General features: G+C 40.9%; 2 protein-coding genes across 8 annotated transcripts; one reads left to right on the top strand and one right to left on the bottom strand.

Annotated features, from left to right (window-relative positions):
• Window positions 1–525: 525 nt before the first annotated feature.
• Window positions 526–10,829, bottom strand: LOC148426060 (uncharacterized). 2 transcript variants are annotated; one of them, XM_088411417.1, is made up of 13 exons: window positions 10,502–10,829; window positions 9,665–9,756; window positions 8,192–8,364; window positions 7,634–7,757; window positions 7,248–7,369; window positions 6,097–6,183; window positions 5,165–5,254; window positions 4,821–4,909; window positions 3,534–3,747; window positions 2,422–2,544; window positions 2,169–2,334; window positions 775–860; window positions 526–714 (listed from the first exon to the last, which is right to left on the bottom strand). In XM_088411417.1, the coding sequence occupies exons 1-13, from the start codon at window positions 10,589–10,591 to the stop codon at window positions 584–586; spliced, it is 1,587 nt and encodes a 528-aa protein (XP_088267543.1). In that variant the 5' UTR covers window positions 10,592–10,829; the 3' UTR covers window positions 526–583. The 2 variants fall into 2 exon arrangements, with proteins under 2 accessions (XP_088267543.1, XP_088267544.1); XM_088411418.1 differs by having other exon boundaries at window positions 526–696; window positions 10,502–10,785.
• On the top strand, window positions 6,905–23,279 carry znf384b (zinc finger protein 384 b). Of its 6 annotated transcripts, none has more exons than XM_088411414.1 (11): window positions 6,905–8,439; window positions 9,484–9,602; window positions 13,048–13,115; window positions 13,573–13,804; window positions 13,895–14,008; window positions 14,508–14,638; window positions 15,506–15,597; window positions 15,977–16,201; window positions 20,136–20,303; window positions 20,376–20,454; window positions 21,997–23,279. In XM_088411414.1, exons 3-11 carry the CDS (start codon window positions 13,053–13,055, stop codon window positions 22,597–22,599), a joined length of 1,707 nt encoding a protein of 568 aa, XP_088267540.1. In that variant the 5' UTR covers window positions 6,905–8,439; window positions 9,484–9,602; window positions 13,048–13,052; the 3' UTR covers window positions 22,600–23,279. The 6 variants fall into 6 exon arrangements, with proteins under 6 accessions (XP_088267540.1, XP_088267537.1, XP_088267536.1 ...); XM_088411415.1 differs by lacking the exons at window positions 6,905–8,439; window positions 9,484–9,602 and adding an exon at window positions 11,867–12,046 and having other exon boundaries at window positions 21,997–22,155; window positions 22,276–23,279; XM_088411411.1 differs by lacking the exon at window positions 9,484–9,602.
• Window positions 23,280–23,746: the final 467 nt, after the last annotated feature.

Genomic DNA, 23,746 nt, shown 5'->3' with positions numbered 1-23,746 from the left:
TCAACCATTTTTGGCCACGCAAAGAATAAAGATCAGCAGCATGCTTTTTTTTTTTTTTTTCTTCCTGTTCCTTCCATGTCAGGTTTGTTTTGGTTCTAAGGCTTGCTACGCACCGCAGGGCTGAAATATTTTGTGAAATCACAATTTTCTTTCGTGTGGTTGTTCGCATTTCCAAATAAATGTGACCAGTGACGTGTGTGAATTTTCAATCTGTTCCACTTAAGGTGTGTGTGTGTGTGTGTGTGTGTGTGTGTGTGTGTGTGTGTGTGGGGGGGGGGGGGGGGGGGGACACTAGGTAAGTGTGTTACCAACACACTGAAAATCAGTCGACAGAAACTATAACTACATGTGGCCCACGATAAAAATGAGTTTGACACTCCTGAATAAACTGCAGAAAGTGGAAATTCATTGTCTTTATTTTGTTTAATCGTGACTTTTTCTCTTGATATGGTCGACATAGAATACTCATACAAATATTCATTAGAACACATCCCAATTGTGCCATGTAGGACCCCCCCCCCCCATTAAAAAAAAGTCCGTTGCGCCATACAATATAAGTGTCTCCACGCTCCGTCACGGTTCCTCACTGGAGGACGCAACTGAACCAGGAGCCAGTGGAGCCCGCGTGGTCCTCGTCGTCTCCTTCCGCGTCGTGTTGGTCCTCGTTGTCCTCGACGTCCTCGTCATCGCTGTGTTCTAAGTTTAAGAAAGACGCTGCAGGAATTTGTCACCGCAGGCCTGGTCTGAAATCAACCGCGGAATCCGTCCTTTTACCGTTCGTGTCCTCGTCGTCTTTCGGGTCCCATTTGCTGTCTGGCGGCGATTCCAAGCAGACGTCGCGCTTAACCGTCACATCGCCCCTGTTGCGTTCAAAGTCACAAATGATGTCACAAAACGATGATCGGATTTTTCAGCCGCCAGTGGCCGGCCGGCATGGGTTTGTAGACGAGGGAACAACCCTGTCTCGCTTTGGGTGTTACCATGACAACCGCCGTGTTGGAATCCTGAGAGGGGCTGGGCTGGGCTGCCGAACAAAAGTGCATTGGGAGCGGAACGGCAAAATTGCCTTGACTACTTGGGAACTTTTGTTTTTTTTCTCCCGTTTTTCTATGTTGGCTAAGGTTTTCGGTTTATGATGGTATCAGTTCGTGTTGCTATTGAATATGTCACTTTTTTGTATTGGCTGTCGGTCCCATATTGGTTTTGGATATCGGTCCCATTTTGTTATTAGATATCAGCCCCATACTGGTATCAGACATGAGTTGCATATTGATATCGGTCCCTTATTGGTATCAGATATATCAGATTGATATCGGTCCCATATCGGTATTGGACATCAAGTCTATATTGGTATCAGACATCAGTCATTTGTTTGTATGAAATATAATCCCATATTGATATCTGATATCAATCCCATATTACTATTACTATTCTGTCCATTTTTGCTATCAGATATCACCCCCATCATGGCATAATATCATTTAATCAAACCTTTTCTCACATTTCCTACTAAAAATCGAAAGCATTTATCATTCCCGCTGATATCGGATCGATATTGGTGTTGGATATTAAGTCTATGTTGGTATCAGACATCAGTCATTTATTTGTATTAAATATAATCCCATGTTGATATTTGATATCGATCCCATATTACTATCGGTCCCATTTTGCTATCAGATATCACCCCCATAATGGCATAGTATCATTTATTCAAATCCCTTTTAACATTTCATACTAAAAATCGAAAGCATTTATCATTCCCGCTGATATCGGATCAATATCGTGTTGGACAATCCTGTACGGTAGTTTTCAATAGCGGTATTGGTGAAAAAAATATATGTATGTATCGCGATACTCCTAATACTTAAAGAGTTTGAAATATTACCATCGGCAGTTCAAAAAGCATTTAGGAGACGGCGTTAATTATTTGCTGTTCAGAGCAATTTTGCCATGGCTAAAAATGGCTGAAAAATCTCAATGTCGGGTTACGCAATCATTTAAATGATCTCATAATATTTTCTCCCAAAATGAGTCGTCGTAGCTTCTTTTTACACTCGGAGACACTCCGCAATTAAAATGTCCCGTTTAACAAACGCAATTAGCAATGCGGAAAAATGGAATATGCAAATTTGCGCATATCATTGACCGGCGCGAACCGAGCGGCGTACCTCTCTTTCACGGCGCCGGGGAGCTGCTCCCACACCACCAGGTCGCGCCCGCCGCTCACCCAGCGGCATTTGCCGCTCCGCGTGCTCCACGCCGCAAAGCAAAGCATTCTGGGGGCCCCGGGCCAGGTCAGAGAGGTCAGGTAGCGACACCGAGGCATCGAGAACACTTGGAGGGGGACGCGTCGAAAGGGAACCGGAACAAAACCGTTTTTAGAATCGGAAACGAAGCCAAACGCCGTTTTTGGCTACTCACGGTTGAGTCTGCTCTCGGCGGTCCCCGCGTCGTAGCTGGAGCCGATCAGGAGGTCGTCTGTCTGGTGCACGCAATCTGTCATCCCCGTGAAGCCGCCGTGATTGGTCAGTCTGAATACTCTTCCTGTGGTCAATGTGCAAATGGGAGCCCAATTTGAGTTTCTTGTTTGCCCTTTTTCAAAGTCACTCGCAGCAATTTCAGCAGAATGAAGTCATTATTAGTTACAAATGTGCCACAATATTACAATTTTAGTCTGTTTTCCTTATTACTTGAAAATATTGCCTTTCCCCCACATAAATAGCATCAATGGATTCTCATGATTTTTTCCCCTTGTATAATTATACAAAAAAGTCAATATTACAATATTCTGATAGATTTTTGACTTTTTTTAACTATTATATGATATTCTTATTTTACAGTCATAGCATCTTTATACTATTTCTTTTTTTCTTCACAGTAGAATATCCGTATAAAACTTGGGTCTTTTATCTTGTCATGCTAACTTTTATTCTAACACAATTTTCCCATTTTTGCCCTTATGCTATTCCGGCACAAATTTCTTAATTTTTGTTACGATATTTGATATAAAATTACAATATATTAAATATATAAAATTTTATAAGCTTGAGTTAACATTTTCACAAATTCTACTTAATTTTCCTTGTACTTTTACTGCTATAAAATTAAGCCTCATATACATATAAAATTGCTATTATTATTTTCGTCACAATAGGATGATCTCATCTGCAGAAATGTACCCTTTTCCTTGTTATCATACCATTTCATTCTTTATAATATAGCGACTTTGCTTAATCACAATTAAGATGACCTTATTTGGATAATTTTTTTTACTCTTTTATTTTAAAAAAAGCCACTTTTTACTTCTTTTCTTAACTAAATACTACAATATCCATGAATTGGAGAGTATTATTGTGTTATTCTCACAATCACAAGTCACAGCTTTTTCCTATGATGCAAAATAAATTATATTTAAACTTTCTAGGTGATAGGATGCTCAATTATAACTACAAAAAAAAAAAAAGTTATTTCCTGTATGTTATGGCACGAAAGAGGTTAAAAGGTTTGCCCCCACCGAGGTTAGCCCCACTCACCCGTAGCCCAATGCAAGATCTTGATCCAGGGCCGTCCGTAGGCGAGCAGCACCGTGTCCCCCCGGGGGCTGAGGGCCAGGCGGCCCCCGGCGCAGCCCGTCTCCCGACCGCTCCAGTAGTGCAGCAGGGTCAGGGGGTCTCTCTCGCTTAAGCGGTTCTCCCACACGGACACCCCTCCTTCGGACGAGCCGCTAAACACCAGCGGACCCTGCCGCTGCGGGGAGGCCGCGGTTGTCATGGTGACGCCTGTCTACTGTATGCTTTCCAGGCCAGATTGTTTCCAAATGGAGGCTACGCGAGGAGAGATGAACAGTGACGGCGACGCGCTACGCTTCGCCGCCTCAGGCGCACTGCCGTGATTGCAAAAAACGGCTTTACATTTCAATTTTGGGAAATAAATATGAAAAGGCCTTGCCGTACGTTTGCCATTTGGAAGCAATAAGCAGTGTCGGCGGCTAAATTTTGGATTTTTCTTCTGGAGAAGGCGAAACCAATGTTTTGGGGTGTTCGCGGTTTTTGTTTCTTTCATGTCTTGGATTTGTGCTGCTTTTTGTGTTCCTTCCATGTCTCAGGTTTGTGTTTGTTTTGATTCTAAGGCTAGCTGTTTCTAAGGCTGAAATATTTTGTGAAATCCCGATTTTTTTGTGTCATACCGTAGCCGCAAGATTTTCAATCTGTTCCATTTAAGGTGAAATGGAGGGGGAAAGGTACGCTATTTGGCCGTGGCATTTTGTGCGGTGACAGCAGCGTCTCCCTCACACGTTTGGAGTGGGCGAGAGGAGAGGAACACACACTGCAAGTACACTTTGTTTTCCCTTGGAATATTTTCGAACTTCTTCACTTTTTTGTTTTGGTTCAAGCCGCTTCTGCCTTTATGAGCGCAGAATTGACGTTGGTGTCTTCTTAGTCTGATTGCATCCACCTGTCCTCATCAAGCTGCTTCCCTTGTGTCAGCCAATCAGCTGCCTGCACCAATTGTGTCTTGTCTAGGCATCCTTTGTTTTTCATTCATTGTTGGGTCATTTTGCTGTTATTGTTGCTGTCATGCCACCATAGTCTATGAGTTCAATTTTCAAATTTTTCATTTATTGAAAAAGATTTGCTCATTTTTATGCTTTACACGACAAAATCATATCGTGGGCCGGATTACACCAGTTTGCGGGCCGTATGGTTGACATCCCTGCTGCATACCATATTTTTTGTCAAATGTAAGACGGTAAAGAACACATTTCTCCACATGACATGTTTTTCCTGTCTGTCGCCATGACACTTAATAGGGCCACTTACCTGAATGGAGGTGACCGCTTCCTGGTGCGCTTTGATTGATTGGCAGTTATTCAAAGTGCGCCAGCCCCAGACTTCAACTTTGCCCCCTTCTGCGGAGCGGAAGCGTGACAGAGTGCCAGGTTAACACTCAGCGACAGGCGTGCGGCGGCCATTACTGCCAGTCCCGGCCGCCGCACCTGAGCTCCTTCGCATGGCCTAAATTGCGCGCCTATATCTCACACATAACTGAGGCATTCATCTCGGTGGCGTCCATGCAGCTTGATATCACATTTCTTTTTTTCAAAGTGAACTTTGACTGAATTGTCTTTGTTATTTCCGCACACAAATATGAAGCGCACACGCACCTGATCCAGTTACGATGTAACCGTGACCCTCAGGCACAAAGCAGAGCGCCGTCACAATGTTGAATGTGTAGATGGACTTTACACACAGGCCTGCGTGGGAGAATTTTTTTTTGGTGCCCAAACTGTGGCCTGGGGGCCATTTTCGGCCCACCATCCACATTTTAGCAGCCCAAGAGACGTACTAAAGTTACATTTTAACGTGGTCTGCAATGTTATCTAAAAGAGGAATAAAAACATTTAATCAAAGAAAGTGTTAGAAGTTGGAAAAAAAATCCTAATTTGCCTCATTACATTTCACACAAAAGCCTTGATTTAGCATTTTTTTTAATAAATACATTATACAGACAATATGAAATTTTTTTCAGTTTTAGACTAACCTGTATAAACGCTGCAAAAGGTTGTGGAGAGTTGATTTATACTGCTTTTTTTCATTTGTTAGTTAAAAAAGACACAGTTTTAGCTATATTTATAATTTCTTTATAGATAATACAGTAATCTTTTGTTTTTCGCGGGAAATGGGGACCGGAACCCCCCACCCGCTCTTCCGTTAAGTGAAAAACCGAACTAAATCTTATACAGTAACTATACTATTATTCCTTCCCATCCCTTTGGGTGTAATCTGACGTAAAGCCGCGATGACATTAGTGGCGCCCGGAAGTCTAATTAAAGTGAAGCCTGTAGCTGACCAAACATGGTAACAATCAAGAGTTTGCACTTGAAATTCCAATCTACTACAAAAGAATAAATTGGTCCGCCACTGCAAAATATTCAGTTGATATTCAATTGCGTCAAGTGGACTGTTCTGTCATTTTCGTATTTCAGATTGTCCTATTTTTCTACGACGGTATCCTTGCGGCTTCGGAATGTTTCGGTGAGGCATTTGTACCACGTGGAAAATGTGAAACTTTCCCCGCAGTTGTTGTTCATCTTACCGAGGCCCAGGGCCCAGATCTTGACGCTGCAGTCGGTCGAGCCGCTCAAAATGAGCCTCTCGTCGTTTGGCAGCAGCATCGTGGTGCCTGCGGAAAGGGGCGATGGAGGAGAGGGCGCAGGGGAGAGCAGGAGGAGATTACATAACGGTAAATAAGTGCTTTATTTATGCTCGTGTTGGGAGCAGGTAAAAAATGAGACGTATTGAGTGCACGGGTTCAAGTGTTCTCGCTCACTCAGTCAGTCAGACACAAGAGTCTCATTTCTCTCTGGACCTGCTGTGATGAACTGCTTCAATAATTACCACAGCGCGCACACACGCTGCATGCGTGTGTTTGTGAGTGTGTAATAAAGCGAACCCGTTTGTCACGGACACGCACTCTCATTAGGTGACAAAAATGTGACAGAAATATATAGGGATGGGACAAGACACAAATCCCACGAGACGAGATCTCACGAATTGCGTCCACCAGACAAGATTTGGGTAAAATGTATGATATAAAATAATGCCCAATATACATTTTCCAGTGTCTATGTTTTCATATATTGGACTGACTGCAAGAACATTAACATTTTAGCATGAAAATGTAAAGGTAAACAGGACACACCACCTAGCTAGCTAGCTAGCTATCTAGTATACCATCTAGTTTAGCTAGCTAGCTATACACATACACACCATCTTAGCTAGCTAGCTAGCTAGCTAAGATGGTGTGTATTTGTTTTGTTTTATTTATGACATATTACATTAACGATATTATTTACTGTACCTAGTTTTTAAATATGTAACAATTAAGTGAAAACAAAAGGTGGAACCTGACAAGTTCTTGAACTTCCTACTCCTTTTCAAACTTTGTAAACTACTGAACTGCTATGTCTGTTGTTTTTTTTTTTCCTTCTTTAATTTTAGTTTTTATTTTTTTATTTTCTCTTTGTATTGTGTTTATATGTTCAATAAATGAAATTAAGAATTAACCCTCATTTCCGTAAATAACAAATAGCCTCACAATAAAAAGTGTGAATATGTAATTGACAAAACACTAATAATTGGGGGTACATTGTGTACTGTAGTGTATTGTGTACTGTATCCTAAGAGCAAACCTGGCTTAAAAACAAAAACAAAACAGGAAATAATAAGAGATAACTTATTCCTCACCAAACCTCTTGCTGTACTCAGCGGGAAGGGCAGCCAAGCAGGTGACCCCACCAGTGTGACCCCCTAAGTTCTTCAGATCTGTTGCCGTGGCAGCGTGCCACACCTTGATGGTCGTATCGCGGCTTGAAGGGCGCGCACAAAGAAAGAGAGATGAAATGAATGCAGGAGTTAAAAGTTAAACTAAACCGCTGAGAGATCTGAAGCCGGTGATCAGAGCGGGTCAGAACGTAAACGAGCAGACACAGAGAGAGAAAGTAGTAAATGTTACCCTGGGGTGCAAAGCCATGCAATAAAGATTAAACGCAACCGTTGAATAATACATGATAGACTCAAACTCACTCTCACACTCAAAACTTGTCAAATTCACACTTTTTTTTTTTTTGTACCTGCCAGAAACCACCATGTTGTCAACTGCTAGCACACAGGTGATGATGTCATTGTGACCCACCAACGGCGTCAAGCGGAACTTTGCCTTCTGCCAGTTGGTTTGCTGGGTTGTCAGATCCACATCTGAATAAATATATATAATATATATATACACATATACAACTTACAGTAAATATGCAAATTGAGACGACGTCACGCCAAGCTACCAGGCGAAGTAAGTGGCGTCATCTCAATTTGCATATTCAACTCAAATCCAAAGGATCAGATCCACCAATGCAAAGGATGAGATCCACGAATGCAAAGAAGATCATTCCAAGAGGTGAAGTCGTGTCTCGCGAGGTCATAGCCATTTGAATTAGCAAGTTTTCAATTCGTGCGCAGTTTTGTCGTACTAGTACAAAAACTATTCAAACCAACACAATTTAGTCGTGCTCTTACGAATTGTTAAACACGCATCCGTTTTCCATGTCCTGCTTATTCCCAATTGTGACATTTCAAAGCAAAAAAATAACTATTTGTTTAATGCTAATCTTGGTCTTGTGTTTGATCCCGCCCACCTTCTTTTCCCGATTGCAACTCCCCGTCGTGGCCATCCGGCTGCTCCTTGGCCGCGTCTGGTTCTTCACGCGACACGGCCTTCTTCGCCAAACCCCTCTCGGCCTCCCCCGGGCCCCTTGGGGTCTTGGAGGCCGGTGGCGCATGTGATGGCAAGTTCCCAGGGGCGTACTCCCTGTGCCAGGGTGCAAAACAAAAGAGCAAAATGAAGAAGCAAGGAGAGAACAAGAAACTGTCAGTGTCCTTTCAGGTCAGTACTGAAATGTGCTTATTTGGCTTCTCTCATCTCTGCGTTGTTCGCATGAGTAGGTTCAGAGGGACAGATTTACGGGTGATCCCTGCCTTTGTTGTGGTCACCCGGGGTCACTATTGACGTTTTGTTGGTATGCATTCTCTCTTTTTTTTTTTTTTTTTTAAATCATGCAAATGTGATTATTTGAAATTTTCAGCAAGTCGTGGCCCAAAGTTGGGAATGGGCATATTTTACTGTGTATAAAGTTTTTATCAGGGGCCAACCAATATGACTTTTTTAAAGGGTGTACTGTACATCATTAAAAAACAGGTTGACAACAACTGCTTTAGTATTTGTTTAACTTTACAACAAGGATGGGCATCTTGGCTTAACTGTGCTTCTCAATTATTTTCCACCCCCAGGAAAGCAAAAACCTTTTGCGCCCCTCACACTGCCGAATCGAAATAAGATTATCTATAAAGGTTGTACGAGGATAACTAAAACTATCCTTTTTCTCATTAACAAAAGAAAAAAAATCAAACCTACTTTTTACAGCATTTATGTAGATTACAGATAGGTCTAAAACTGAAAAAAAAAAGCATAAAAATGCCTGAAATAAAATAAATAAATAAATAAATTTAAAAAAGCTGCCAATTCTTATATTTTTGCAGTTACGCACAACATGACTAAAACAGAGTATTTTCCCTGGGGTCATCACCCCGCTATTCATTTTTTTTTTCCTCCTAGGATTTTTCACCCAACGATTTTTTTTCATCATTTTTTGGAAGCTTCATATCAACCGCTTCTAGACAGCATTGGCGCTTATTGAAACACCACGGTCAACCCAATTATCAGCCCAAGCCAGCTTGTCATATTATTTTTATGATGGATTTAAAAAAACGACTCCTTTAACATAAAATGCGCGTTGACTCCATCAAAGTTTTGGAAAGCGTGAGCGATGCTACCAGTTGTGTCCCCGCTGATCAAATGAACACCATCTGTGCCTTTTGATTCAGTTTGATGTTAATAACTTGCAATCATGACTTTGTTTATTCCACACAGGGAGGCTTTCCTGTAGTAACCATATTGACAAGACAACGTTCACTTGTGTTCTTAAAAGGCGGTGTTTGACCTCCACTGTTTTTGGAAGCTTGCATGTAAAGAGATCAAATGCCTCTACGGTAATTTTTGGACTAATTCCGCATGCCTCCATCTGGCCCCGGGCCGCTTGTGGCTTCCTTACGCTGCTCGTTTCATGTGGGCCTCTGGGATCTCGGGGGCTTGCTGTTGCTGAAGCTCTGCCAATCTGCAGCGCAGCTCCTCCTTTCTTGAGATCTGAGACGCCAAAAAAAAAAAAAAAATAGCAGTAATGCAACTTGATGCTTCCACAGGTTATTTATCCGCACTCTCGTCCTATAATATGTCGTCAACAAGAGCAAAGGTGCACCTGACTGTCTGGCTTGATTTGAATTTGCGTTTGAATTATTTCAAGCGACTTTATATTAAGTGTGTCTTTAGAGACTTAAACAACAACAAAAAGGTCAGGCGACGCAGCTTAGTACTCGCCGGGATACTTCATTTGGTACCCCCCTGCAACATCATGAATACAAAAAGAGCTGCAGCAAAAATTCTGCTTGTACCAAGATGATGGTACATAGCACTGAAACTTGTTTTGAATATATTAAGAATTCCTCTCCCTGCAAATGCAATAACAAGTAACTATAATATGCTAAATATGCAATTGCTGTATTTTTCAGACTATAAACAGCAGCTTTTTTTTAATCCACAAGTAAAACAAATGTGTGCATCTGTTACAGGAAGTTGCAAAAAAAAGGAACACTGTGATTTGAAAAAAAAATAATTTTACAAACAATTATACATATATTACGTTTACATTAGATATTGCACTTGATTTAGGGACATTTACTTTAGACAATTGCGAAACAAAGCTTTACTTTAAATTGTTAGAAAAATGAAGCACAGTGAATTTAAAAAAAATTACATTTGTGTGTTTTGCTTACTGATGCAAATAAACGTGTTGTCGAAACAACCACAAAAATAGACCATAGCGTTGCTATACCTTGAATCTCTCCTCGGAGTTGAGACTGAGTTTGAGCTCAAGATTTTCAATTTGCCTCAATTTCTTCTGCAGCTTCCTAACCTCCCCCATTTGGGCCTCCAAACACCTCTGCTCGTATGACGAACACTGTGACTCTCAAATTGGAAGATATTGTGAAGGAAAAAAAGCGTAGGTTTGTCATTAAAAAGGCGCTAAGCGGATTTGAATAGAGAATGGAGATTGTTTTGGGAAAACGTGTCACCGGATGTTTACGCGGAAGACGTGTAGGTCTGCTCCTACAGTGACACCATGTGGACATTTTGGGTAACAGCGGAGGACCGCAGGGCCTGATTTTTTAGTTCATGTATTGTAGAGTTATGATAAAATAATGCAATATTTATTTGATTTTAAATGATTTATTGATGATGACCATATTATTTTTTCATGTTATAAATAATCATAGTTACATTAACATCATTGACAAATGACTTATTTTAAAAGCTAATAACTCGTGAACATCAAAATTTGCACGTAAATTAGCATACTATAATATGAAATGACAAATGACACAAATTCTTTTTTTCTCGTTTTTGCATGACAAAGATCAAATACGTTTCTTAATATTATTTTAATGTTTTTACTTTACATTATTTGTTGTTTTGTTTGATTTGTGTTAACTTCCTGACCATTTTCACCACATGCACAGCATTTTGCAACGCCTGGGTTAAAGCACTGTACAAATAAAGTTAAATTAAGTTAATGACTGACAAATGAATATAACCATAGGAGCACAGAATTTTATTGAAAGGGTTGTATGAATAGAATAGTATCGATTATATAGTGTATTATAAAAATATAATAGCCTTATTGTCATTCTAGAGCAGGTGTGCAGCGAAATTTGGAACTCTACTTCGATTAGTTCATATTAAATTAATATGAACAATAAAAGTGAATACAAATAAAAGTACAATTATTATTTTCAGTATGTTCTTGTTTTGTTGTTAAAATTGAGTTAAGGTGAATTAGTTACATTGGCAGATAGATCAAAAGATTAATATAATAATGACAACACTAATATGAGTTAACTATAAATTAATTATGTATATAATTAATTAAAAATGTTGACAAGACTAGTTGTTAGTACTTTATTTTACAATAGTACGTGAAGGCAACACTGCCCTAAATAGCATTGCGGTCAAAAAATGACTAAAACTATAAGCTTTAAAGCTTTTTTTTTAAATAAGACATTAGCACTCGGAAAAAATGTGTTAGCATCTATGAATTTAACTTATTTTGATTAAAATAACAGCGGCTATGATGGCGGATGTGACGTCATGACGTTAACTTCCTTTTGTCTGACGACCTCCTCCACAGGAAGTGAAGTGCCAGACGAGGCAGCCGCCATCCGAAGAAGAAAAAAAAAAATCTTGAAAAAAAAAAAACTTCATGGTGTGTGTGTGTGTGTGGTTTTTTCCCCCCCTCAGTCCATACATTCTGGAAATAATATTTACATTTGAAGGTGAAGGATCTACGGGGTGGGGGCGGGAGACCAAGAGGACGATACGGGTAAAGTGTTGCTTCTTGTCCATGTTATTCACGCGACTGCTGGCTATTTGCTTGCTAAATTTGCATGACTCGGCAGGCGGAAGTGTGTGTATGAGAGCGCGCGCGTGTGTGGGCGCGCTTATATTTTTTTCTTTTTTTGTCAGCCTCGTCCTTTTTTCTTTTTTTCTTTTTTTTTTGCTCTTTATTTGTTGCTAGCACGTTGACATCCGCGCTGGCGTTCGTTGCTAACATGCTAATCAGCACGCATCGGGCCTGATCATAACCTCAACATTACTATGACATTTAGGACATATTAGTGTATATTTTGTAGCTAATTGCTTTTTGAAACTATCATAGTTTTATGTTAAATAACCTAAAAGAACAAATGATGTAGGTTATATGATGTTAATGTTAAAATTAATTTAATTCTTCACATTTTACTGACAATATTGACATTGTGTGGAGTCATTCATTATACTGCATACGTTCAAATAATTTAGCGGTCAATCATTATAATTTGATAAATGATAATGGTGTTGAAAAACATTATCAAAACATGTTTGGGGTAAAAAATACTTTCATCTCTTGATGATCAATGCTGAATTGTTCTTCATTCGCAACTAAACTTTTAAAAATGCATTCCACCCTTGCTTCTTTTAGCTACCTAACGCTTTGATTATGTTTTATGTTTTGATGTGCGGTACGTAAGTGTCACTTGCACACGACTGACGAAAGACTATAAAACGCCCGAGCGATCCAAGGATCAGAAGAAAGAGATGTTAACTCCCAGCCACATTTTTCAAACCTTTACCAACCTTTCATCTAAATTACGCAAAGTTAAAAAGCAGCTTTTGACATCAACATTTACCATTTTCATGAACTGGATCTCCGTTGTCAGCTTCCTTGACTACAAATAATCGGACGGTATCGTTCCTGAAAAAACAAACAAACAAACAAACAAAAAAAGATCGATTTCTATTGATTTGTCAAACTTAACTAAAGTTATGTTGTCTCTCTTTCAGGAATAATGGAAGATTCTCATTTTAACTCATCCTATTTCTGGTCTCCCATCCCCACTGTGCCAGGACAGGTAGGACAGATTCATTTAAACACTTTCAGTGCCATGGATGAGAATTCTCACCTTTTAAAAATAGTAATAAAATAATAATAATAATAATAATAAATACATTTCTCATCAAATAAGTTTTTTTTATGGAGGGTAGCTGACATCCTTGACTAATGCTTACTTTGTATAAGCCAATTGAGCACTGTAGTGTTAACTATGACCATTGGATGGCAGTGTTTCCCCATGGACAACACATATTACTTACATGCAATTCAAATTAAGGAATGGAACTCAGTCTTTCATGATTCCACCTATGTTTGTATAGACATAGCTCACAATATTCTGTCAGTATTGAAAGATGAGTGAAAATGCTAAATATACAACCTGTCTCAGACCCTATGTGACATAAGACCAAAGTAGCTCAATTGTCTTAACTGAAAAAAATGGACGTAATATTTGTGGCGTGATGACATGCTCGCAGATGGAAAATGCCGTCTTCCTGAACAAAGTGAAAGAACAGCATGAAAAGAGTGCCTCCTTCCCACCTTCCTCGACGTCACACTACCAAACGACGTTGCTTACCATCCCCACGCCGGGGAGCAAGTCAGACGGCGGCGGCGGGCCGCCCAGCGGCGCTGCCCACCTGCACCCGCCGCACAGCAGTCAAAATATCACTGTTCTGCCCGTCCCATCTACGGGCATCATGACGGCAGGTGAGTCGCTTATGCCACCATCTTGTCCATTTTTGTAACAAATCGCCGGTCCGTCGGTGTGTTTTTGCTAAATCTTATTTTATTGTGTAGCGGGACTTGTCTTCACGACTCCCCAAGGAACGCTGGTGTCTCCCACGTCCTCGCAGTCCCTTGTGTCCACGCACCCCACCACCACCATGATCGTCTCTGCCGTTCATTCACCAGGTAAAAAAAAAAAAAACACTCAATACATCCTTCCCTAAAGTAAGCTAAGTTAGTTTTTCCAGTTCAGTGAATCATCACCTTTGTGCACACCGGGGAACCCAACATGAGACATTTGTGATATAGATAATAATGTATAGCTTATTATTCTCTTATAATTGTATGTGTAATGTTTGGTTACCACATAAAGCTACAAAAACAACTCCCAATATGAGGCTGCACAGCTCACTACGACCACAATAATAAGCATAATGTTAAATGAATGCATCTCATTCTTTGTTTTCGATTGTATAGATTATACTTCTTTGATTTACATCGACAGGATTTTTTTTTTTTCCTCAATACTTGTCTTGTTTTTACATTCGTGGCACAGGTGGGTTTTTGCTTATAAGGACACTTGGGTCTAGTTAAGGTTGCCATTTAGCAGTGAGAGTAAACTGTTATAGGATTTTAGTTGTTGATGTTGTGTCAACGTTACTGCGCTTGCTCCAATCTTCCAAAGACAAAAAAGACGACGGGACGCCCCACGTGGTGGTGATGCCGGCACCGTCCAAGCGAGGCCGCAAAAAGAAGAGCATGACGGGAGCCGGCAGCGAAACCGTCATCCTGGCTCAGCTAAACTCCGGTGGGCAGGTGAGCTACCGGCCGGGTAATGCCGCCAAAAAACATCCTGGCTTTACTATCGTCTAATTTTTAACGTCAAGTTTAAAGCTCAAAATAAAAATGTCATTGTTTTTTCTCTTTAGTCATATGCGACAGTACAACAGTCGAATCTAAACAGAAATAAATAATACTATTGAGTAAGAAAAAATACAAAGCTCAATGTTTAATTATTTAACCTGTAATGAATTGATAATCAAATTAATCGATAATTATTTTTAATAATCGATCCAATTATACGGAAGAGAAATAATGCATCCTTTTTAGTAATATTTTGACTTTTTTTTCTACTTCCATTATTTATTTCTTCTGTGCTACACTAAGTACTGTAGTACAAAAGATTACACTGAAATACTAATAAACTACCTTGTCATGTTGCATAGGTCATGATTTTTTTTTTTAAACTAGGTTTATTTGCTTATTCTTTTAAAACAATGTTAGATTAAGTAGTTTTCAAATGGGGTTATGAGTACGCACGCTCATGGGGTATGTGAGATCTTAACACAGTTTCTGCAGGTATCAACAAATTTAATTTAGTGCTTTTTAACAGGAACAGTAGCATTTTCTTTTGAAATTGAGATTAAATTCATTGGAGCACGGAGCAACTAATTGCTAATAAGCTTCTTCGTAGCTTCTTTGCAAAACATTGTGCACCTTTATCTTCATCTTTTTTCATTTCAAAAGGGTTTACGCTGATTTGGGGATACTTGGTTGAAAAAAAAATCTTTTGTTGGGGTACGTAGTTGAAAAAAGGTCAAACCAAGTCATACTAATGAGGACTTTTCTAATGCAATCACATCAAACATGGTTTGTTTGTGTGCGTGTTTTTGTTCCGCTCAGGTGACCTCTTTGCATCACCACACCAGGGATCCGTACGATCTGTCCCATGAGGACGACGAGCCCGGGCTGAAGGACAGCACAAAAACCTACAGGTATGTGGCCAGAGTGCCAGCCGCCGTCAGTAGATGCTTCGGTCCAGCCGCTGCATGGCGGACCGCCACGACACGCCTGCTCCGCTTCGTGTTTCTGACAAGTCCACCAAAAATCTGCCATTCGTGCCACGTAGTGCGCCCGTCACCCCCCACACGGCATGCATGCGCTCTGACTCTGCCACGCCGGCCGGACGTTAGCTTTCCCCTCTTCTGCTTTCACTGATATCTCCCTTGACATCTTTCTCGTCCGCTCATTCTTTTTTTCCTCTCACGTCCTTTCCTTTGCTTCGTTGTTTTGCATCTCCTCTCCACGTTCTCTCCACCATTACCCCCTCCCCCCCTCCCTCCCCCCCCATTTCTGTGTGTCTCCCGCCTGTAGGTGCCGGATGTGCGCGGCGACCTTCTTCAGTAAGTCTGACATGCAGATCCACTCCAAGTCGCACACAGAGGCCAAACCTCACAAGTGCCCGCACTGCGCCAAGTCGTTCGCCAACTCCAGCTACCTGGCGCAGCACATCCGCATCCACAGCGGGGCCAAGCCTTACACCTGCTCCTACTGCCAGAAATCATTCAGGCAGCTCAGTCACTTACAGCAGCACACACGGTACTGCAGACACCTGACCGTGCCACGCGCCCGCCTCAGTGTCGCGCCATTTCGATCCTGGCTTGCATGGCGTAGACCCTCCTTCCGAAAGCTCTCCATTTTTGTGAATGGAAAACGGTCAAGCTGTGTTCGGAATCGCTCCCCGTTCCACTGTATCCTCTTGAGGGCCAGCCTATTCATTCGTGTCCACTGTCGTTTCCGCTTTCTTTTGGCAAAGGCCTAGATGTCGCCGAATTTTTTTCAGGGTGTGAGAACATTCCTTCAAATTAATGTGCAGCTACAATTAGGGCTGTCGTTACGTCCCACCCTCTCATTTGGGGCTGCTGTGAATGCTTCCGCCCTTCTTGCCGCTGCTGCAGGATTTGCTCGCTTGCTATTTCTTAAGATTAATGAATTCTTGACCTTGTGTTTGCCTCCTGGTGGTAGGATGACAGAGTGCTTTATTTGACAAGTACGGCAGCCGGCTTTTTAAACGTTAATATCGCAGATGATCAGCTTAATTCATCGCGCCAGCCAATATCGTCATCGCGATTTAAATTCGATTAATGGTGCAGCCCTAGACGCAAATTTATCGGGAGCTATGAGCTTGTTTTTCTGCAACAAGCCAGGCCAATGAAGGAGCGATAGGACACAATGGCACCCGAATTGTGTCTATCGTAATCATTCCACCGCGTTGTTTTGTTTTTGTTGCTATTGCGGAAAGCGCGTTGGGACTCCCAGACATATTTTTAAGGCTACCGGCATTTGCGAGTTGATCATCTTGCACGGCCATGCGGCCTATACTAGTTGATCCACAGACCGGTACAGTGTACTCAGATGAATAAGCTGCCTCTCAAGAGGATCTAGTGACGTGGACATTTTGTAGTCCATTAGTTGTTTTTGTAACACAAATGACGACGAAAAAGTTCAATTGGGCATCATGTGTTGAGTGAAAGTTTTTTCACACAGCACTTAAATATAGAAATAGAAAAAAAAAAAACTGCCGTTAAAATGTGATTGGATTTAGTGGTATTGAATATAAAAGCTACTGGCGAGTTTATTCGCACGCAAGCTAATTCATCGTACTTTGCAGCTACGGCACATAAAATTACAAGAAGGCAGATAAAATAATGGTCCAATTAAACAATGGTTCTCAAATACGGGTAGGCGAGAGTTTAACGGGGTTTCTCCAGGTATTGACGTATCTATTTTAATGCTGTGATAGGAACCGTGAAAATTTTCCTTTCAAATTAAGAGCAAACTAATTGGAACACGAAGCAGCTTTTTGCTAAGTCGTGTTATGGTGACTCTTTGCAAAAGGGTGCCGTTATTATTTCATGGAGATGCACATTGTCGTTAAAGACGCAGTTTTCCAGAAGATGAACCCGTTATAAAAAAGATATTCATGATCGAGCTTCTTGAGTTGCTGAATAAAATATGCAGAGAAATACCACGACAAATGTAGTGGTACTGAATGAGTTAATTGATTATTAAAAAGACTGATCAGTTATTGAGTTATTAATCGTTGCACCCTTATAGTCCGCAATACAAAATTCCAAATTCGGTGAGTAGAGAGTGAGTGAATGATTCAAAACACAGCCTCAGATTTTGCCAAATTATGGATGGGCATTTAAAAAAAACAACAACAACATACTATTAATTACCGGAAAATGTAGTGCATTATACACATTTTTTCCCATCTCAGTTAATTTCCGTAAATAAGGGTCATCCCAATGAAACGGCACTTGCGTCATCCACATAATCCGCCTGACGTCTGCGAATAAATATCGCTAAAATAATAGGACGTTTCATCTTTAACATGTTGCCATTTCAAAATAATATATTTGCTTTAGTCTCCCCTATTAATACATTTCATCAATAAAGTTTAGGCAAATGCTCATTCCTGCTCCAAACTGCATTTTTTTTCCACACAAAAATATCATTTCCAGTTGCTTTGATCATATCATTGATGTCATTGTCAATGCCTCTGCCTCCTTTTTTCATGTCTTTATCCCTGCTTGACTGCATGCCTTTTCCTCTTCTCCGCCTGCCGCGTAATTCGTTTCATCTTTTCAACCGTGAATCGCATGTTGACTATTGTGGCACCGTTAATACATGTTTTCTGTCTGCAATGCGCGCGCGCCGCCCAAAAGCGTTTGGGTTCGCTCAGTCCGTGTTTGCGCAAGCCCAATCATGCATGCGCATTCTTTACGTGTGCTTTGTGAAGCTGTGCACACACATGGGTGTCATGTACACAGCCCCTCCTCTTCCGGGTGGGTCATGTGACTCCACATTTCAGTTTGAAGAACTTTGCTGCTTCAGTGTGTGTATTTTCTGGTTGCTTCTTTGAGATTTGTTTTTAGTAGGGCTGCGCGATTATGTCCCAAATAATAACCACAATTATTTTGGTCACGATTATTCATCATAAACGAGCAGTATAGAAATAAGACTAATAGGCTTTATGGTTGCAAATAATTATAATAAAATAAAGTAAATAATAATGAAAACAAATTCAGCCAAGACATGACAAAAATTTGGCACGCAGGGAAACACAGCTAACTTACTTGCTGAGAGCAAACCAATGTAATTTGGGGTCATTTCAAACTGAATTGATTCCAATTTTTTCCAATTGGACTTTTCAAAATGGGTCGCAATTGACGCTGTTTAGTATATATTCGGAATCAGGTGAGAAACTCAACGCCATTTCACACTGGTAAATAATATATTAGGGTGAAAAAAAGCTTTTGTCATGCAAACATGTGGGAAACATTGCCTCCTGGTGGTAGGGTGCCAAAATACTTGATTTGACATTTACAGTAGCTGGCTTTTGAAAGATTAAAATTGCTGAGGATGAGCTTCATTAATCGCGGGAGTCAATATCGTGATCGAGATTAAAATGTGATTAATTGTGCAGCCCTAGTTTTTAGTCTATATTTTTTGACTCATTTGAGCTAGCATACTAAGTCTTCAATAGGGGACATCCTGGATGTGTCTTACTGAGACAAATTAGACACACAGTGGACACAAATGAATAAGATGTCTCTCGGGAGGATATTGTTAGCTTAACAAGTTTGAAATATTATTATTACTACAAACAAATGCTTGCATTATGCATTATTTAAAAATGCTGAAGCAGCAAATTTGGTTCCATAATGGTCATAGCAATAAACTATCACAATTTTTTTTTTCATGAGCTTTCACTCCATAGTAATTTTGTGCGTGTGCATACATTTTTCATTGATGGCATTGGGTATTTTTTGCTTTATGCTTTGACGCAATCGGGTGCTGTGCACAAGTCTTGGGACACTTTTAACTTATAGTAAGAAGACCACAATTACATTATCATTCAAAATCACCTATTTTGGGAATAATATATATATATTTTTTTGTCTTTTCTTAACTGCATTAACAATGTCAAGACCAGTGATTGTCAAACTTTTGTAGCCATTCTTGGATGACAAAAAAAAAACACAATTCATCTCTGTTTTGTTAAACTTTGGAACTACTCTTATAGTGGTGTGGTTTTGAATTTTACTCAAGATAGTTTACTATCATTGATTTAGTTCTGTGAAAATTGTATTTATTGACAATGCACATTCATATAAAACTATCATTAAAATGGCATACAATGTTTTGCAAGAAAATCGCAAGAACCATAAGTTAGCGCATGTTCCAATTAATTTGCTCCTAAATTGAGAAGTATAAGCATTGACTTAGATTTTCCGATATTTCCAAAAACTGTTTAAAAAAGCACTGGTCTTGACTGTATTTCTGATCTGTTTGAAGTTATCACTGATGCTTCCTAACGGAAACTTTTGCACAGCACTTTTCTAAATCCATTTCTCCTATATTTCCAATTTGCTTTATGATAACATCCTTTAGCTCGTATATGACGTTTAAGAACCAAACATCTGAAACTAGCTTTTGTGTTGGGTGGTCCCCCCTTCCCGCTCAGCAACCACACGGAGTCGAAGCCTCACAAGTGTCCCCATTGCACCAAGTCGTTCGCCAACTCCAGCTACTTGGCCCAGCACCTCCGCATCCACACGGGCGTCAAGCCTTACACCTGCTCTTACTGCGAGAAGTCCTTCAGGCAGCTCAGTCACCTTCAGCAGCACAACAGGTAGAACGCAAGCGTTTTGAAGTGTCTGTTCCGACCGCTCGCTAACGGCGCTCGTGTTTTTTTGCCCATCAGGATTCATACTGGCGATCGGCCGTACAAGTGTGCGCATCCTGGATGTGAGAAATCCTTCACGCAGCTCTCCAATTTACAGGTGGGGGAATGCCAGTTGAAGTAGAAGTATACCAGTTGAAGTGTACTATCAAATCAGACGAGAATTCCACGCTTTTTATTTATGTATATCATATATGTTACCGCACTTTTCAAAATGCCATAGACGGCCTAATGAATAGTATAGGTGTCAAGGTGTATAACATTTTCATATGACAGATATTTGAACACAAATGGAGGAGCAGTACACGATACAGGCATATATTCTTCATCCTCATTTATGAGCAGTTCTGACCTCCATGAATTTCTTAGCAGTGTGTTAGCCACCAGGGGGCAGTATACTACTAAGGTGCAAAAGGGGCCTAATGATAAATCAGTAATGATATGAAAAATGTGGAATTCTTTACGTTCTTGTTAATTATGTCGTATAAGTATTTTTTCCACTAATGGGTTTTCAATATTTGTACTTTCTGTAAACAATAATTCGTTAATCTGCTTAAAGAAATGCTTTTTCGCAGCGTTTTGTTGGTGTAAAACAGTCAAATCTTTTGTCTAGCATTCATATCTTCGTTGTTGTGAGCGTATTTTTTAATGAATTGACGGATAATCGGTTGTCTGAATTTACGCTTCCAATAAACAGAATTAGCATCAGTTTAGAAAAATAAATCCATATCAGTTGCGCTGGAATTGTTACAATATTCGTATTAATACACTTTTAAAATAACATCAAACTTTTTTACCTGTAACCCTTGAAATTATACAAAGAGCAAGTTGGTAGGAATATCCTGAATACAAATGTGTATGTCTGATTATAAATGAGCACTTACTAGCCTTTTTGAAGTCGTGTTTTGGGGGCCATCATGTAAGATTTAAGGATTGCTAAGCGACATAATGAGATTTAGATTGGTAAAGCTTCATCCAATCATCTCCCAGAAGTGTGTGACATCATCGACCTTTAGCATATTCATTATTAAGACACGCAAACGTGTCGTGTCCTCCAGCATGCCAAAATTTGTTTTCTAGCACTCGTCATCTATTGCAAACAGTTGAACATAAAAGGGGACAGGTTTCTTATTTTTCCCTCGTTGGAGTTTTAAAAGGCCTATAATATACAAAATTAAAAGACCTGGATGAGGTCGGTGTGTATTTTCTCTTGCACAGGCGCGGGGAATTGCGAATTTCTCCTGTCTCAAGCCGTTTTCATCTATACGGGTGGGGCCGGTGTGAGAGCGCAGAATAAGCAAGAAATGCTTTGGAATATGTCAATAAAGGAAAATAATACTTTGGGAGTGTTTAGGGCGCAAAGTCAACATTAAAACATGGTTAAAAGCTCCAAAAAGTCGACTTTCGATGATAACGGCCCGTTTTGCCTTTGCTTTTGGGAGCTTTGTTCATGGGATGCGGTTGTGATTTTTTTCCTGTTTTCTGTCGATTTCTTTTTCACTTGTGAAGCCTTTTGAGAGCATGCAGTGATTAAGGGCTATCAACATACGTTTGATTTGAAATGCTCCAAAACATCTCACTGAGTTGTAAACCTTTATCCCCCTCCCCTGCTTGCTCTTCTCCCCCCCCGATCCCAATCAAGTCTCACCGACGTCAGCACAACAAGGACAAACCTTACAAGTGCTCCCACTGCAACAAAGGCTACGTGGACGCGGCCGGCCTGGACGTTCACATGGCCAAACACACGGTCAGGCATGCCCGGATCTACTCGTGCGGCCTCTGCAACCGCACGTACACCTCAGTAAGACCGATATGCATTTGTCAAGACGATTCCCAGTGGCCTCAGTGGCGCCACACGCCCGCCGGCTACTTTCCGCCGTATAGTCACCTGTCCGCTGTCTCCCCTCTACCCCCACCCCAGGAGACCTATCTTGTGAAACACATGGAGAAACACGGCCAAGGGCAGTTGAGCGACTCGGACGCGGGGGCGGCGGCGGCGGCCCGCGCTCAGCCCGCGCCCCGGAGCCGGCCGGAGGGCTCGGAAGGCGCGGCGGGCCGAGCCGCGCACGGCCAAGGCGGCTACGGCCAGCCCGACGCCATCCCCTGCCCCTTTGACCTGCACCAGTACAAGACGGTGTCGGCGGGCGACATCCAGTACAAACCCGTCTCGGACATCCCCCCCCACAAGGACCTCTGCCTAACCGTGTCGTCTTCCGGCATCCAAGTGGAGCACCTCAACTCGTAGAGACGGAGGGGGGGAAAAACAAAACGCAGAGGACATCAAAAGCAATACTAAAACGAAGCGACCACTTTTGGAACCGTGCCTGGAAACGTTTCTTTTTCGTTTCGCCGACGGGACAAGCAATGTGCTCTTTTATTTTTGCTCAAGTGTCCTCGCGCTATGAAAAGATTTACAGTCCATCACAGTGATGGTTTCAAAACGGGGAAGAAAGGAAGCGAGAGTGCCTGTCTTTATTGTTGTCTTTATCACCTTCTGCTCTTCCGTACAAGAAAAAAAAAAAGGCGCACGGGTCATAACCATGTTATGCCCTGGAGGGTCTTCGAAATGACTTTTTACATCAGTGTTATTAACTTTTACTGCGCGGGCATACTGTTAAAGGGACAGAGATGTTATTTCCTTTTCGGGAACTTTGAAAATAACAGAACAGTCATTTATTTGTAGATGCGCAGTATACTACCAGCTGATGACGTGTGACGTGTGTTTGTGTATTAATATTATGTACACTCAAAAATGCAGGCTCTCACATTGTAATCCCTTCATTCTGCTTTTTGTGTATGTCCAGCACTGTGTCTAGCTATTAAATATGTTCAGAAGTTTGTTATACTGTACTCATTGATGGACTTGCACATCTGACATTTTTTTTCGGGGCGATAATGAACAATAAAAGACGTTTGGAACATTTACCACCAGTTTGTTTGTGCACCTTCAATGACAGAATATGCCAAAAAAATTACATTTTGTTGCACAGTATGCAAAAAATATGAAGCAAAATTTTAAGTTGTTTCTAAAATTTTCTATCAGTAAATCAGTAAAATCAGTAAATTACAACTACCAAGAGATTAGTTCTCGGGGAATCTCATGACTGCTTTTGTTGTGACGTCACACACGTCAAATAGTTCTGTACGAACGATTCAAATATTCGTGGATGCGTTCGCCGGAGTGAACAAAGGTGACAAACACACACCTTTTACACACCCGTGTACACATTCCAGGAGTCATTGCCTGTGAAATTGAGGTACTGTGTTTACTTTGTGTAAATATATAGTATTAGTCCAAGAGCATCGCAATTAACTTCACATAGAAAAAATCCCACAGCACCTGAAAGCGGCAATGTGAGGTGTTTACAAAAGTGGACTAAACTAACAAACCT

This window comes from Hippichthys cyanospilos, chromosome 3 (assembly GCF_059441005.1).
Source record: "Hippichthys cyanospilos isolate Australia breed blue-spotted pipefish chromosome 3, RoL_Hcya_1.0, whole genome shotgun sequence".
Classification (NCBI taxonomy): domain Eukaryota; kingdom Metazoa; phylum Chordata; class Actinopteri; order Syngnathiformes; family Syngnathidae; genus Hippichthys; species Hippichthys cyanospilos.
The sequence above is the reverse complement of the archived record's forward strand: the minus strand, read 5'-3'. Positions and strand labels throughout refer to the sequence as shown.

What these genes read in the sequence shown, in the direction of transcription:
- LOC148426060 (XM_088411417.1), bottom strand. Translation starts at nt 10,591, where the DNA reads ATGGGGGAGGTTAGGAAGCTGCAGAAGAAATTGAGGCAAATTGAAAAT. An exon ending in GTTGCAATCGGGAAAAGAAG is followed by an intron (nt 7,758 to 8,191) that starts GTGGGCGGGATC and finishes ATATTTATTCAG; the next exon opens with ATGTGGATCTGACAACCCAG. An exon ending in AAGCGGTCACCTCCATTCAG is followed by an intron (nt 3,748 to 4,820) that starts GTAAGTGGCCCT and finishes GCCTCCCCGCAG; the next exon opens with CGGCAGGGTCCGCTGGTGTT.
- znf384b (XM_088411411.1), top strand. Translation starts at nt 13,053, where the DNA reads ATGGAAGATTCTCATTTTAACTCATCCTATTTCTGGTCTCCCATCCCC. An exon ending in TCCCCACTGTGCCAGGACAG is followed by an intron (nt 13,116 to 13,572) that starts GTAGGACAGATT and finishes ACATGCTCGCAG; the next exon opens with ATGGAAAATGCCGTCTTCCT. An exon ending in TACGGGCATCATGACGGCAG is followed by an intron (nt 13,805 to 13,894) that starts GTGAGTCGCTTA and finishes TTTATTGTGTAG; the next exon opens with CGGGACTTGTCTTCACGACT.